At 34.0% G+C, this 16,772-nt stretch overlaps 1 protein-coding gene across 1 annotated transcript in view; it reads left to right on the top strand.

Annotated features, from left to right (window-relative positions):
• The window catches only part of CHMP2B (charged multivesicular body protein 2B), a 29,086-nt gene extending 14,755 nt beyond the window's left edge, over positions 1-14,331 (top strand). Inside the window, exons 3-6 of the mRNA XM_058731704.1 lie at positions 5,127-5,321; positions 8,684-8,786; positions 13,539-13,645; positions 13,834-14,331. Coding sequence (XP_058587687.1) covers positions 5,127-5,321; positions 8,684-8,786; positions 13,539-13,645; positions 13,834-13,944 — 516 coding nt within the window. The 3' untranslated portion in view covers positions 13,945-14,331. The remainder of the gene's footprint in view (positions 1-5,126; positions 5,322-8,683; positions 8,787-13,538; positions 13,646-13,833) is intronic.
• Positions 14,332-16,772: the final 2,441 nt, after the last annotated feature.

Here is a 16,772-nt window from a genome sequence, read left to right as displayed (position 1 = left end):
ATGAATACTTAAAATTTTTTTTTTTAAATTTATCCACCTTTGAGAGACAGAGCACAGTGGGGGAGGGGCAGAGAGAAAGGGAGACAGAATCTGAAGCAGGCTCCACGCCCTGAGCTGGCAGCACAGAGCCCGATGGCAGGGCTCGGACCCACAAACCATGAGATCATGACCTGAGCCGAAGTTGGATGCTTAACCAACTGAGTCACCCAGGCGCCCCTATGAATACTTTTTTTTAATGTGGCTTCCTTCAGTCATAATTATTTTGAGATTAATCAATGTTATATAATCAGTATTAATTTTTTAATTGATGAATATTACTTTATTGTATGGGTGTTTTCATAGTTTATCTGTTCAGCAGCCAGTGGATATTTGGGTTATTTCCAGGTTTGGGCTATTTTGAATGAAGTTGCTATTAAGATACAATTGGAGTCTTTGTGTGAACATATATTTTCGTTTCTCTTGGGTATATTCCTAGGATTGGGATTGCTAGATTATGGGGTAAATGTAATTTTAACTGTGTAAGAAACTACTAGACAATTTTTCAAATCAGCTGTAATGTTTTCTGTTCCCACCAGCTAGATATGAAAGTAAAGTTGTTCCACAACCTGGCTAATAGTTGGAGTTAACAGTCTTTACATATTAGTCATTCTAGTGGTGTATAGTAGATGGTCATTTTAAGTTGCGTTTCACTTATTGCTAATGATCTTCAGCATCTTTTCATGTGCCTGTTTGCCATTTACATATGTTTTTGCCAAAAGTGTCTATTGAAATATTTTACCCATTTTTTTCATCATGTTGTTTCCTTTTGTTTATTTGTAAGAGCTTTTTATATATTTCAAATATAAGTACTTTATTAAATATATATTTGGTAAATATCTTCTCCAGTTATTGGCCTTGCCTCTTTTATTTTCCGAATAGTGTCTTTTGTGGAACAGAAGATTTTTATTTTAATCAAGTGAAATTTCTTCTTCTATGACTAGTACTTTTTAGTGTCCTAAGAAATCTTTCTCTAACCCAAAGTCACTAATATTTTCCCTTCTGTTTTCTCCTAGAAGAATTATAGTTTTAGTTGTTACATTTAGGACACTGAACCATATTGAATTAAGTTTCACTGTGTTATCAGGTGAAGGTAGAGGTTCACTTCTGCATCTTTTGAGATGATGGTCGTGCAGTTTTTCTTCTTTAGTCTGTTAACCTAGTGAATTGCATTTATTGATTTATTAAAGTTAAAATCAGGCTTTTGCTCCTGGGTAAGTTACATTGGTAATGACGTGTTTTTTTGAGATACTATTTTCAGTAAGCTGAAATTTGTTAAGAGTACAGTAAAACCTTGGTTTGCGAGCACAGTTCATTCCAGAAACATGCTTGTAATCCAAAGCACTTGTATATCAAAGCAGATTGCCCCATAAGAAATAATGGAAACTCACATGATTCGTTCCACAACCCCAAAATATTAATATAAAAATGATTACAATATTGTAATACAATACAAAATAATAAGGAAAATACAAAATATAAAGGAAAATAAGCAAATTAGCCTGCACTTACCTTTGAAAACCTTTGTAGCTGGTATGTGAGAGACCAGAGAGAGGAGGGTTATTGTGTAGGACAACTTTCACTGTCACTAACAATCAATACTATCTATTGGCTCAATGGAATCTTTTTCTTTTCATGCAGCTTTACAAAGAACCTATCCAATGATACTTGCTTTTGCTTCCTTTTGAGGATTTCACATTAAGCGTGACATTGCACTGTCGTTAAACAGATTTGTTGTTTGCACTGCCACAGCCTTATTCGGGTGGTGCTTTTCTACAAAATTTTGCGCTATAGCTCACATTTTACACATCTCCCTAGTCTCATTTGAAGTGAGGGATTCCTCTGCCTTTTCCTCCTCCTTCACTGCAGACAAGATGCAGACATAGACTTCTTATAAAATCTTGCAGTTTCAGCCACTTGCATACCTTGTTTGTACTTCTCGATAATTTCCTTAACTTTCACCATAATCATCTCCTTCATATTACCGCCTTTCTTTTCAACCTTTTCCTGTGTGGGGGTACACTCACACAGATGTTGACTACAGTACAGTATTTATAAACTTTTGTCATATACTGTATTTAATGTAACTGACAACAAGGCAGCAGGGGAAAGGGTCTCTATATGAAGGCAGCCTGACCTGGAATGAGGCAGAACATTCCTAAGCTTACTCTTGTTGGAAAAGCAAAAAACCATCCATTGGTGCTTTGAAGTGACAAAAAATACACTAGTGCCAGTTGTGGGCACCTTCCAACATTCTGAAAAATCACCAATTTCTGCCAAACATCTCGGTCTAAGATCGAGCATCTGAGCATGGGAAACGATCACTCACAATTCCACAGTGATATGGAGAGAGAGAGAGAGAGAGAGAGAAGAACCATTGGCTCAGTTGTGATCATGTGACGTTCAGCATCACATACTACTCGTATTGCAAGACATCGTTTGTTTATCAAGTTAAAAATTATTAGAAATGTTTGCTTGTCTTGCAGAACACTCACAGTCCAAGGTTTTTACTGTATTTGCATCTAGGGGTGCTGGGTGACTCAGTCAGTTAAGTGTCCAACTCTTCATTTTGACTCAGGTCATGATCTCATGGTTGTGGGATCAAACCTGTGTTGCATATGGAACCTGCTTGAGATTCTCTCTCTCCTACCCCTCTTCTGCCCCTCCTGTATGTGTTACCCCTCTGTCTCTCACAAAGAAAAAGTAAAGAGTATTTGTATCTGTGTTTGTGAAAGATACTGATTTGTAGTTATCTTTTCATGCAGTGTCTTTATTTAGTTTTGACGTCTGAGTGATGCTGACTTTAAAGCATGAGTTGGTTTCTCTTATTTCTTTACTGGAAGAATGTGTATTTCTTCCTTAAATATTTGAGAAGATTCATCAGTAAAGCTGCCTTTATGGATAGGTTCTTAAACTACCAGTTCAGTTTTTAGAAAAAACAGCTACAGAATGGATCATCAGATAATCTTTTTATTTTAATTATTTTTTACATTTATTTATTTTTGAGAGACAGAGCACAAGTGGGAGAGGGGCAGAGAGAGGAGACACAGAATCTGAAGCAGGCCCCAGGCTCCTAGCTGTCAGCACAGAGCCCGACGTGGGGCTCGAACTCACAAACCGTGAGATCATGACCTGAGCCAAAGTCGGACGCTCAACCGACTGAGCCACCCAGGTGCCCCAAAAATCTGTCTTTTTAAATGAGCTTTGGTAGTTAGCATCTGTCAAGATCCATGTTTACTAAATGTTAAAATGTAATGACCTGTTATTCATAATGTTCCCATATTATCCTTTAACATCTTTAGGATATGAAGTGATGCCCCCCTTTGCATTCCTCATCTTTGTAATTTTTATGCTCTCTTTGTATCACTTTTTCCCCTCATCTATCTGGCTAATGGTCTATCAATGCCAATGGTCAATCTCTTATAAAAAATGGCTTTTGATTTCATTAATTTTCTATATTGTTTTTTCTTTCCTATTAATAACTAGATTTCTTTTACTGTTTATAGTTTTTCCTTGTTTACTTAGTGTTTTACTTTTTTTTTTACTTTCTCTATTTTGAAGCTTATGAGATATTCATTTTTTTCTAATATAAGCTTTAATGCTATAAAGTTTCCTCTAAGAACTGTTTTAACTATAGCCCACACGTTTTGATATGTTGCATTTTCCTTTTTGTTCCAAGTTCAAAATATTATTTCTCCTGAGATCTTTCCAACCCATGACTTATTTAGAACCATGTTGTTTAATTTCTGCTTATTTATGATATTCCTTCCAGTTTCCCAGATTTCCAATTTTATTTCATGTGGTTAGAGAACACACTTTGTATGATTTCAGTCCTTGTAAATTTATTGAGCCTTGTTTTCTGATACAAAATGTGGTATATTTTGGTGATTTTTCTTCTTTTTTAGTGTACACTTGTAAAAAGAGTGTTCTGCTGTTGTTATTTTAAAAATAAAAATGTTGTTTAGGTCAAGTTGGTGATAGTGTTTTTGTAAATCTATAGCATTACATAGTCTCTGTTCACATGTTCTAACAATTATAGCAGTGTACTTAAGAGAGAAGTTGTTGATATTCCTCATACTAATTGTGTATTTGTTTCTCTTTTCAGTTCTTTCAGTTGTGCTTCACATATTTTTTTTTAATGTTTATTTATTTTTGAGAGAGAGAGAGACAGAGCGTGAACAGGGGGAGGCAGAAAGAGAGGGAGACACAGAATCCGAAGCAGGCTCCAGGCTCTGAGCTGTCAGCATAGGGCCCGATGCGGGGCTTGAACTCACTCATGAAACTGTGAGATCATGACCTGAGCTGAAGTTGGACACTTAACCGACTAAGCCACGCAGGCGCCCCTGTGCTTCACAGTTTGAAGCACTGTTCTTAGATGCATGCACATATAGGATTGTTTCAGTATCTTTATATTATGAAATATATCTTTATCATTATGAAATGCCCCTTTTTATTTCCTATGATATTCCTTTCTCAAGTTTTTTTTTAAATCTGATATTAATGTAGCCATTCCAGATTTTCAGAATTTAATAAATAATTATAGAGTATATTTCCTATCCTTTTACTTAGTTTTGTTTTTTGTAATTAAAGTTGGTTTCTTAATATAGCATATATTTGGGTTTATATTCTTGTCTAAAATGACAACTTGCCTTTTATTAAGGTGTTGGATGAACCTTCTTACTTAATGTAATTGTCTATATAATTAGCCTTAAATCTACCCTTGTGCTTTTTTCTGTGTCCCACCAACTCTTTGTTTTTTGTTTTTTGTTTTTTGTTTTTTGTTTTTCTTTATCCTACTGACTTGTGGGTTGAGCTTTTTCCTTTTCTTCTGGGGCTTTTTGTGAATACTATTTTGTAGACTTGCTTTGTATTTGTGGATGAAGGTACTAGTTCTGTCTTTCCCATGTAAACATATGGAATAAATTGCCCTCTCCAATTACTCTTTTTCTCTGACCTTATGACTGCCTCTTCCTGTCTTCGTGATCAGGGAGAAAAGGGTATATGATGTGTGTTTGATTTTTCTTCTGAAATAAATCATTGGGAACTACCTATCAATGATTTTTTCCCCCTGTTTTTATTTCCTTTCTTAGGAATTAGAAATTAAGAAAATGGCTAAGATTGGTAATAAAGAAGCTTGCAGAGTTTTAGCGAAACAGCTTGTACATCTACGGAAACAGAAAACAAGAACTTTTGCTGTAAGTTCTAAAGTCACTTCTATGTCCACACAAACAAAAGTGATGAATTCCCAGATGAAGATGGCAGGAGCAATGTCTACTACAGCAAAAGTAAGTGGGGACCTTTTTATCCATACATTTATAATTTTGTCTGAGATATTTAAATGTCAGTATTCAAATCAGATTTAAAAGTACCTCCTGATGTATATGGGGTGCAGAATCTGTGTAATATTTAGTAAAAGAAGTTATAAGGCTAGATACTCTAAATAAACACTTCTAGATTTTTTTCATTGAAATATAGTTAACTTACAATATTATATTAGATTCAGGTGTACATAGATTCTTTACTGATTTGTTTTACTATAAAATTTCTTTGTTAGGACATGTTGATTGTCCCAAGGTCACATTTAGTTTCTAAATTTTTTAAATCGACTTAAAGTATTATTTGCTTTTTCCGTTAAATTGTCAGAAGATTTTTGGTCTTGTTATTTCATTAAGCTGTAAGTTTTGATTACTTCTTAGTAGAAATTTCCTCTTGATCCATTTTCATGTATATGTCAGAAGGACATGTGATTTCTGTCAGAAGGATTTACCAGTTAATTTTGTCAGAAAATTATGTTTAACTTACACCCTTTGTATAAAAAAATAAATGTTTTCACTATGGAGTTTAAAGGACTTTGAGCTTTTTGATTTTTTAATAAATAATGAGCCCCTTGATGTGTATGAAGTACTGTGTAGAATAAGAAGACTTTTAAGACAAAGGCGCTGCTCTCACAGATTTTATTGTTCAGTTGAGGATGGGGTGGGAGTAAGGAGCAGGGAGGTTAAACTATTTCTAATGGGGAAACTACCCACTATACATCATTGTGTGCTAAATTTCAGTGAACTGTTCAGATCTTTGAATTGAGTGATCTGAAAGACTTTTAGAAGACCTAGGTGTGAAAAATATCACTAGTTGTTAAATATAAGGAAGGAGGAGTATTTGAATATGGAGACCAAAAGAAAAGAAAGCCACAGAGGAAGAGCAAGTATGAGGTTCATATTAGAAAAATGGTATGTACAGTGGATTCTTGTTACTTGAAGTAGTTAATGTTCTGTAGTTGGAAACACTGAGTCTGTGAATATCGAATCATTGCTCCTAGGGGAAATACAAGGTTAGGTTCCTGTGAGCCTTTGGTGACAACATTTTTGTTAACCAACTTATACGCTAACATTGTTTAATGTGTGTTTCTGTTGAAGGACTCCATATTTAATAAGTATTATTGATTCATTAACATTGAATTCATGCCTAATCAGAGCTAATATGTATTTTTCCACAAACACATTATAGCTTCCTACACTTAGGAGCACTACACAACACTTTAGTACTATGGTTGGGGCCATTTTAAATGGCAAAGTCATCAACAAAAGTTACAAAAATGTGGCACTAAATAGACCACAATAAGGACACTTGTGTACAGTATGAGAGTTGAGACAAGAAAGCAGAGGTCACCTTGTTTGACCTCAGCTGGAAACAACCATGTTGGATAACTCAATTTTTTTGCCGTTCCCTGTGTGTCCACAAAGAACAGAAAAGCACTGTGAGTATTGGTTTGCAGTTACAAATAAATTTTAATGAGTAGGCATATCCACACATATGGAATCCAGAAATAATGAGGAGCAACTATAATTGGTTTTTAGATTACAGAGCACACGAAAATAGAATTTGCCTTTCTCAGGTGCAGTAAGTATAGTGACACATTATGTTCTTAAAAAAAATGGAGGAAATTTCAATGTAAGTTTGTTCTGTTAATTTACTCTTGATGGATCTTTGTCATTTTACAGTAAAAAATACACAGTTAAGAGCAAAAACTGTCATTTTCCTTTTTTGTTTTCACAAGTGGACAGGACTAAACATCTAATTTGGGAAAAGATCATATGTGATGATCACACAGTTGAGCTGGGTAACCTTTCAGTAATAAGGGGAAAACCATTTACTTTGCAGTTTTTTCTTTTACAGGTAGTAGGTTAGGAGAAGGTACTGAATATGGTCCTGCCATGCAGAGATGGCTGAACTGGAATTTTCACTTCATTATCTTAGAAATGTCTTAATTCCGCAAATACTTGTTTAGACCCTAGAGTAGGAACTATAACAAATGATGGGGATGAAGTAGACAGCAAAACCAGGCAGGGGCTTAAAATGGACAGTCTGTTCCAAAAACAGCTCACTCGAAGAGGTGGTTCAGTGTAGTGATTAGGAGCATACATTTTGAACCAGATTACTTGAGTTCAAATCTCACTTCTTTCTATTCAGTAGCTTTAGGACTTGTGGCAAGTGAATTTGCCTTTCTCTGCCTTCATTCTCCATTTATAGTGTAGGGAAAATGGTGGTGCCTAGTACATAAACATTTGTTAGGTCTAAATGTCTTTTAACTTTAAATGTTATATATAAATAATTATGCTTTAGGTACAGGGCCTGGCACATAGTTAAGGCTATATAGGCATTTACTGCTTTATCATCATTATCATCATTGTTGTTAGTATTATTAAGTTGCAAGTAATATAATTTACATCAATAAATAGAGAATTTCATTTATAACAAGTGAGATCAGTGTGGCTAGAGGGCAGCGGTACAAAAGACTAGCTTGTTCAGCAGAGTTCGGTGGTGTTTGGTCTCAGAGAATTCTGGAATTTGGCTTTTACTACTAAGAGCAATGGAAAGCCACTTGAGAGGTATGCGCTGGAGGGGGATGGGGGAAATCCATTGTTACTAGTTACTTTGGCTGCAGCATTACATACAGATTGAGAAAAGACTGCTTGGTATCTTTGAAACTGATGTGTTTTATATTGTATAGTATCTTTCAATACTGAACTAACTGTGTAATACATATGTAAATTTTGTATATAATATGTATAAAATATTTGCCCATACTAGATGGCATTACTCTCTTTTAATGCAATAACTTGTGAATATAAAATGTAAGAATTCTTTTCACATATATTTGCAAAACTCGTTCTGTTCGTTTCTCCAGACCGTGATTTAAAATATGTTAATGGTTTAACTGTTCATGCTGTGTATCCTTTTTCATTTAGACATCAAAAGCTAAGTGACAAATTTTGTAAAATTTAAATTACAATTATTTTCAATGTAGACATTAACTGCTTGGCACATAATAAGCAAATGTAGTTTTCCCATTTGAATAGCATTGGATTTTTTGTTGTTGCTGACAATGTTTTTTAATGACTTTATTTATTTATTTATTTAGCCTACTGTTCATATGAGTTTTTCACCTGGTCTTTATTATACAACAGTTAAGCAGATGGTATCCAAATATTTCATTTTTTTCTAGAATACTTGATACTCATATTTGATGATGACAGAATGTATATTTTTAGAAACGCTGTATCTAATTTGATGTGTTCCCTTTGAACTTATTTCATAGTAAAATTTTTCCAATTATGTAGCCAACACGAATCTTTTCATATATTTAAAGACAATGCAAGCAGTTAACAAGAAGATGGATCCACAAAAGACGTTACAAACAATGCAGAACTTCCAGAAGGAGAACATGAAAATGGAAATGACTGAAGAAATGAGTAAGTTTAATAACTTATAATGAGGGGCGCCTGGGTGGCGCAGTCGGTTAAGCGTCCGACTTCAGCCAGGTCACGATCTCGCGGTCCGTGAGTTCGAGTCCCGCGTCAGGCTCTGGGCTGATGGCTCGGAGCCTGGAGCCTGTTTCCGATTCTGTGTCTCCCTCTCTCTCTGCCCCTCCCCCGTTCATGCTCTGTCTCTCTCGGTCTCAAAAATAAATAAAAAACGTTGAAAAAAAAAATTTTTAAATAACTTATAATGAAATTTGCAGTTTTTTCATCTTTGAGTTAGCCAAGTTTATTTACTAGCAACCTTATATTCTAATCCATAAAAGGACAAATGTTGAAAAAAATGATAGCACCCTTCTGAATAGATGTCTGTATTGTAACTCTAATAATTTTTATTTAATTAAAAATTTTTTTAAATGTTTGTTTTTAAGAGAGAGAGAGAGAGCAGGGGAGGAGCAAAAGAGTAAAACACAGAATCTGAAGCAGGCTCCAGGCTCTGAGCTGTCAGCACAAAGCTTGATGGGGGTTTGGGGGGGCTCAAACTCAGCTCAAACTCACAAACCGTGAGATCATGACCTGAGCTGAAGTTGGACGCTTAACCGACTAAGCCACCCAGGCACTCTTAATGCATTTTTAAATTGGTAATGTATAAGGCTCAAAATTCTATCCAACTTTAGTGGAAGGAAAAATATAAAATATGATATGCCATATTTCTATGCCATATTGGCCACAGCAGTTTTACTTTGATTAGTGCAGCAAAACCAACTTGGGAATAAAATAACTCTTCCTGATATGAATTTGATAGTTTCAGAGTTGTGTTGATTCTTTTATACTGTAGAAGATGTCTGTTTTTATTGGAGGTAGAGATAATGGAGCTCTTCTGTTATTTTTTTCTTTTCCTTCCCAGAGTTACTTAATACTTAGTTTTCTTCTTTTTGACTATAAGCTAATTGCATGTTGTAGTGGAAATATAGGGAATACAAAGGAATGAAATTTATGAAAAATCTATTATCACATCTCATAGATATAGTTACTGTTAATATAGTATGTTTCTTTCCTATATTTTTCCATATCTTATAGTAGTTAATCCTATTATATGTGTAATTTTGAACCTTATTCTGCTTTTAAAAAACATACTAGTATGACATACGCATGTACTTATGACCTTAAGTCTTCTCTGAAGTCTTTTTTTTAAATGGTGTTAATACTGCATAACATTGGAGCTCCTGGGTGGCTCAGTGGGTTGAGTGTCCAACTTCGGCCCAGGTCATGATCTCACAGCTTGTGAGTTCGAGCCCCACGTCAGACTCTGTGCTGACAGCTCAGAGCCTGGAGCCTGCTTTAGATTCTGTGTCTCCCTCTCTCCCTGCCCCTAACCCACTCGCATTCTGTCTCTGTATCTCTCAAAAATAAACACTAAAAAAAAATACTGCATAACATCAATATTAAATAATATCCATCTTAATTTATTGAACCATTCTTACATTGGTCAATAAGACTGTTTTAAAATTTGTATTTGATAATCCTTTGATAAATGTTTCTATATTATTTTTGTCTAATTTTCTGAATCTCAGAGTATTAACGTTTATAAGGCTTTTGGTTTATACTACCAAATTCTTCCCAGAAAGACAATACCAATCTTTATTTTGCCAGTTACAGCATCTGGTCAACATTGAATAATTACCTGAAATGATATGTCAAACTGATATCATTATTTTGCAAAGATATTTCCTAATTGTTTTACAATTATGTACAGCTATGCCAGATTAGTTCTGCATAGTTACTAGCATTTTAATTTAATGGCATGTAGTGTATAAAATAGTATCAGATTAAATTATCAGATTAAATTACTACACTCACAACTGTTCAAGTATTCAATCTCAGAATATCTATTTTCCTTTTAGGAGATAATGAAATTGTGTGTGTATCTTTGATAGTTCAAAAATTTTTTTAGCTTTCACTTTGAATCTTTAAAAATATGACTTTTTTGAATCATTAGTGAATTTTTAATGACTCTGAGAATTGTCATTTATATAATGATTGCAGTATCATGTTTATGTGGCTTCCAGTGATGGCACAGGTGTGAGATCTTAGAGGAATTAACTTTTCCATTAAGCTATAATGAAGAGAATCAATAAGCTCATACTTAAAACTCTTATCTGTCATAGTTTTCATTTATGTTTTAGTACTTGGCAAGTGAGTCTGAAAGAAAAGTAATTGTTGGTGATTACTCATTTCTTCTATAACCTACTAAATTACATTAACAGTGTTTCATTTAAAGGTAAAGTCAAGGATTCAAGGTTTAAATTGATAGATCTTTTTCCAATTGATATTTATGTTGTGCACTGCTGCTCCAGATCTTGTTCACATTCAAGTTTTGGAAACAGGTTCTTTGAGAAGTCTGTATTTTATATATATATATATATATATATATATATATATATATATATATATATATATATTTATGTATATATATATACACACACACACATATACACACATACATATGTATAACATAATATTTTATATATATATGTATGTATACATATATTTATAAATGGTTAATTACAGTTTTTCTGAAAGCATTCTTTTTAATCCCAGATTATACCTTTCTGTTCTTTCTCATCTATTCCCTTCTTTCATTTTTTTTCTGCACTACTTCTTGAGGCACTTACAGACTTTGACCTGGATTCCCCACCTCCATCATTACTTCACTAGCATTGGATTATTACAGCCGCTAAATTATTTTTCCAGAAACTTATCTCTGAGCATGCCAGTGAGATTCCTTTAGTTGCTTCTTGCTGACTTCAAAATAAAATTCTCAGATGTAAATCAAAAACAATTTTCAAGTCATGCCCCTTTATTTTGCCAGTGAGCAGAGGTAAAAGGACGGTCTCCACAAGTTGAATAGGTACTAAATGGAAGAATTGAGACTCTAATTGAAGTCTTGACATTTGCTTTATTTCTTCAGAGATGATATTTCATTTTTTGTCCTTAAATTTAATATAACCTTTTCCAAATTTACTTTTTGAGCTAACACAAAAAATCAAATTGTCAAATCATGCTCATACCAACCAGAGAGCTTTATTAATATTGTCAAGGATACAAGCAATTAAGATGCACATGTGAAACAGGGAGAGGGCTGGGACATCTCAAATTATTCCCCAGATCTTTTTTTCCCATATCAGACATAAGCTCCTTGACCCAGAATAATAGATGATGTGGCTAATGAGGTTTGCATATCATCTCATGTTGAAGGAAACATTTAGGTTATGAAACATCTTAAATTTATCCCTCACATGGTTATCTGTCTTAGCTGATATTTCCTAGGAAGTCATCGCACATAAACTCCTACATTGTAGGTTTGTTTACTATAGCAGTCCTAAACCAAGGACATTCTGCTAACAACATTCCATAGACAAGGACACTCTTACTGGCAAATATTAGTCTGTTTACCAGGAGTACAATTAGCAGCGTACTTACAAGGAGATAGACTTTGTTACCTTTTTTCCTTTGGGGGCATCCCCCAGTGATCAGGAGAATGATTATGGTCCATCTGCTTTAATTCTTTCCCTCCTAAGCATTTTCCACTGATGCACACAACAGAAGGACTTAATCTTCCTTGAATATATCCCTATTGTCTTCCACCAAGTCTTTGCTCATCCTATTCCACCTGTTTGATCAAATGCTTTGCAGCCTTCAAGGACCACCTCACATGTTACTTCCTCCCAGTTGGATGTAATCTCTTCCCTTTTTATAATCATTTTATCTTAGTTACCACAATCTGATTTTTTCTTTTCTATTTTAAGTGTAAACTACTTAAGGTCTTCATTTTTCTCCCTGTATCCATTAATTGTATTTGTACTACATGCTAGGCCCTTTGATTCAGGGATGATAAACAAGGCATAATCCTAACATGATACCTTCTGTACAGAAGGCTTTCCATAAATAGTTTGGGAAGAGAAGGGAGGAAGAGAGGGATATAGCAGTAATAATCTTTGCAAGGTTAAATTGGACATCATTCTTTACACAAGTTTAATAAAATATTGAACCTTAGATTTTGTTAGAATATTCTACCTACATGTTGAATATAAATTTAAGTTGAAAAATAATTATAGGTATAAACAGAGCAAATTGTCTCCCAAATATTTATAAGATACTTGATTCCTAAATATTCTTCCATGGTCAGATTTAACAGTTACTAGCTCAATGAATACAATTTGTGGAATCATATTTTAAAACTTTAGGGGTGGCTAATTCGGTTGATCATCTAACTCTTGGTTTCGGCTCAGGTCATGATTTCATGGTTTGTGACATCAAGCCCCATTTCGGGCTCTTTGCTGACAGCATGGAGCCTGCTTGGAATTCTCTCTCCCCCTCTCTTTCTGCCCCTCCATAACTTTCTCTCACTCAAACTTAAAAAAAAACAAAAACAAAAACACTTTAAGCCTTTAGCTGTGAATTTCATATAGTTGTTTATTAAATACACATTTAAAAAAATCAGGGTAGACTTGTTTTATTATAGGAAAATTTGTGTTGCAACGAAAATTACTCCAGATTTAGTAACTCAGAAATGTGTAAGTGAACTTCACGAACATTTAAAAAGGACTTCTGTAGTTTGTTGGTTAAGTTTGCCCTTGTGTAATATACAAATATGTGCACATAGTTGGACCACCTTCTAAAACTGTAAATCTAACTTGAAATCGGTTTGAAAGTAATTGCTTTGTTTCTCCCCTTCCCCCCAAGTCAATGACACACTTGATGACATCTTTGATGGCTCTGATGATGAAGAAGAAAGCCAAGATATTGTGAATCAAGTTCTTGATGAAATCGGAATTGAAATCTCTGGAAAGGTATGAATGTCTTCTTCTCTCAGTTAGAAATCGTTTCTACCACTTTTGTCACTGTAAGTTACCCTTTCCTGTTAGATGCGTGATTTTATATTTGTTTGAATGTAAAGTAAACATCTTTGAAGCACATCCTTTGTGTCCTTGCCCCACATTTGGTAATGCACATTTTTTCCCCTTTACCTTTAATATAGATGGCCAAAGCTCCATCAGCTGCTCGAAGCTTACCATCTGCCTCTACTTCAAAGGCTACGATCTCCGATGAAGAGATTGAACGGCAACTCAAAGCTTTAGGAGTAGATTAGTCAGAAAAATCATGATATTTTGCTTACTTACAATTATTTAGTATAAATCAGGCACAGTGCAGATTCCTTTCACAAAACACATTTATTTGCAAAAATGAAGACCACGAGCAAACAGTTGTTTCCTAACCTATGGCAATTTTGAATCTTTTACCAAAGAATGACAAGGATGCAAAAATGGGAACAGTTGGATTTTAATGAGAACTATTTAGGAGCGAGGATGTGTAAAAAGTTGACTTCTTTTTTGCATGGCATAGAGAAATTATATTCATTACGTAGTGTTTATGTTCTATGTGTTTTTACACGGAATACAAAAATCTTGTTAAATGCCACTAGGCACCAACTAAAGAGACTTGTAAAAAATATTAAAAATATATCATTAATTCTGTATCTGTTGCTTGTCCTTTGTGAGTGATATGTGTTATGACCATAGGCGGTTCAGCTGCCAAATTATTTTTAAATGAGCCAAAAGAAGAGTGCTATATAAACATTTGTCTTAAAAACAGTCATGGATTTTTCCTTTTTCCTTTTTTTTCCTTTGGGAGAACATTCTAGTTGGTAAGTTTATTACCTTTCAAAATGTGCTTGGCACCTGCCTTAAACAGAACAAATATATTGTGCACATCTTTAAATTATTTTAACTGACAGAAAAAATTACATTTTAAATTAATATTGAGGCCTCTTAGAAAAATTATCCTGGTTCTCTTTTGTAAAAGCTTATAAAAATGAAAATAATTAGCAAAAACAGACACTGAATTAATAACATTTTATAGTAATAAAACTACATTTTGGTCTTTCTTCTAAGAACTGAGAACATTTTCCCCATATGAGATACTATTTAATATGTTTAATTTTGATCTTTATTGTGTATATTGAACACTCTAAATGGAAGCCATCTTTAGTTTAAGACTACTATGGCAATACTTAACGTAAATTTTAAAATAAAAATTAGCATTTTTTCCTTGGTAAATAAACTACAACTTTGTCAGAAATTATTTCCTAAGTGTGTATTAATGTATTAGCAGTATTTTTTAAGGTGAAGTTGCTATGGTATTTAATGTATGTATAGAAAGTGAGGAAAAAGTAAAGTGGCAGATTAGAGAATTTAGGATTAGGTTTGAAAAAGTTCTGTTGTAATATATGGGTTCTAGCACATCCCACCATAAACATTGGAGGAGAGATCAGTTAGGTGTGACCAGATCAACATCTGATGATGGACATTTTGGTCTAAAGTTGACAAGGTAAATCCATTTTAGGGCTAGTATCCATATGGCATATGGATTGGTGGGACGAATGAAAAGTTAAACTATTTAATTTATAATTCATGAAGCATTGTATGATGTTCATAGATAAGGTTGCATTGTTTACAGTATTAGTTTCCCTGAACATTGATGGGTCAAAACACTTTACTGGATTATGGAATGTTAACCCAGAATTTGTTTTGATTCTTGGATGTACATAATAATGCCAACTAACTTTATTTACTTTCTTGTTTACATGCGGGGGGCTTTTGTTTTTAAAAATTATTTTGTTAAAAAGATTCCAATAAAGATTTATTGCTATTATGCTTTTTTCCCCTTTTACTTTGTTTTTGGCTTCTGCTAAAGTTAACATTTTTATGCATATCTGGTAATTTTTCAAAAGAATGATTTTTATTATTTTTCTGGAAGGAAAATAGGTAACTCTGCTTCTTAAATTTTAACAAATGTCTTTCCTAAGAATTAGCAGTTGGTACAGGATTGATGTTTGTGAATGGAGTAAGTCTAAGAATTGGTTTCACGTGTAATTCATCTGATGATTCCTTTTCTAGAACTTGTAGGGGATAAACATTGTTAAATACTATTTTTAAGCAGATAAGTCTTAGTGATTTCCTTTATTTTCAGGCAAACCTGGATACTACGGAAGGCTTTGGGACTCAAAGTAGAGAGAAGAGCCATTCTGATTTGGTTATATTTATAAAATGCTCTTGTAGCAATTTTCACAATCATTGTAAAATTATGTTACACTATCCTTGACTAAAAATGAAACTTATTCTCCACACTTAAGATTCGGAAACAAGGATTCTTATACATTGAGTTTAATGAAAATAGAGTTGATCTTTCAACAATGTGGGTATTGGGGCAGTGACCTCATACAGTCACAAGTCTGCATATAACTTTTGCCCTCCCCAAAACTTTACTAATAGCCAGTAGCCTTACCAATAACATATCAATTAACACACATTTTGTATGTTACCTGTATTATATATTGTATCCTATAGAGTAAGTTAGGGACAATAAAATGTTAAAATCATAAGAGAAAATACATTTATGGTACTGTACTGTATTTATTGAAAAAAATCCACATATAAATATGTGGACCCTGCACAGGGTAAACCCATGTTGTTTAATGGTCAACTGTATTTTTTGTTTGTTTCCCTAATTTCTCTTTTTTCGGTGAAAGGATTACTTTAACAACTGTATTCAGACAAGAGGTTGCCAATAGAGAATGGAAAAGTATAGCAATACCTGTTTTACCAAGAAGGATGCAGTCCAATGTCACATTCTGTTGGGATGTAAAAGTCATGGGTGGAAGAGATCTCAGAATACCAGAGAAGTAGAATGTGGTTAAAAAATAAAATCATTTGTCAGGTGATTGCGTTGCATAGATTATATTCCATGTTCGGAGAGGAGTACCTGCCTAAGGCAGGGGCCAGTGGAAAGGGGTTCAAGATTGTGTCTCTGTAGACACAGGGAATCTGGCAGCCTTGGGCTTTATTCAACCTGCACAGTGATGTATATTTTATTATTTGCATCTGATTGCCTTTAGGAGAAAAGTGCATTCTCCCCTCA

This window comes from Neofelis nebulosa, chromosome 5, assembly GCF_028018385.1.
Source record: "Neofelis nebulosa isolate mNeoNeb1 chromosome 5, mNeoNeb1.pri, whole genome shotgun sequence".
NCBI lineage: Eukaryota > Metazoa > Chordata > Mammalia > Carnivora > Felidae > Neofelis > Neofelis nebulosa.
Note: the sequence above shows the minus strand (reverse complement) of the source record. Positions and strands in the feature narration are given on the sequence as shown.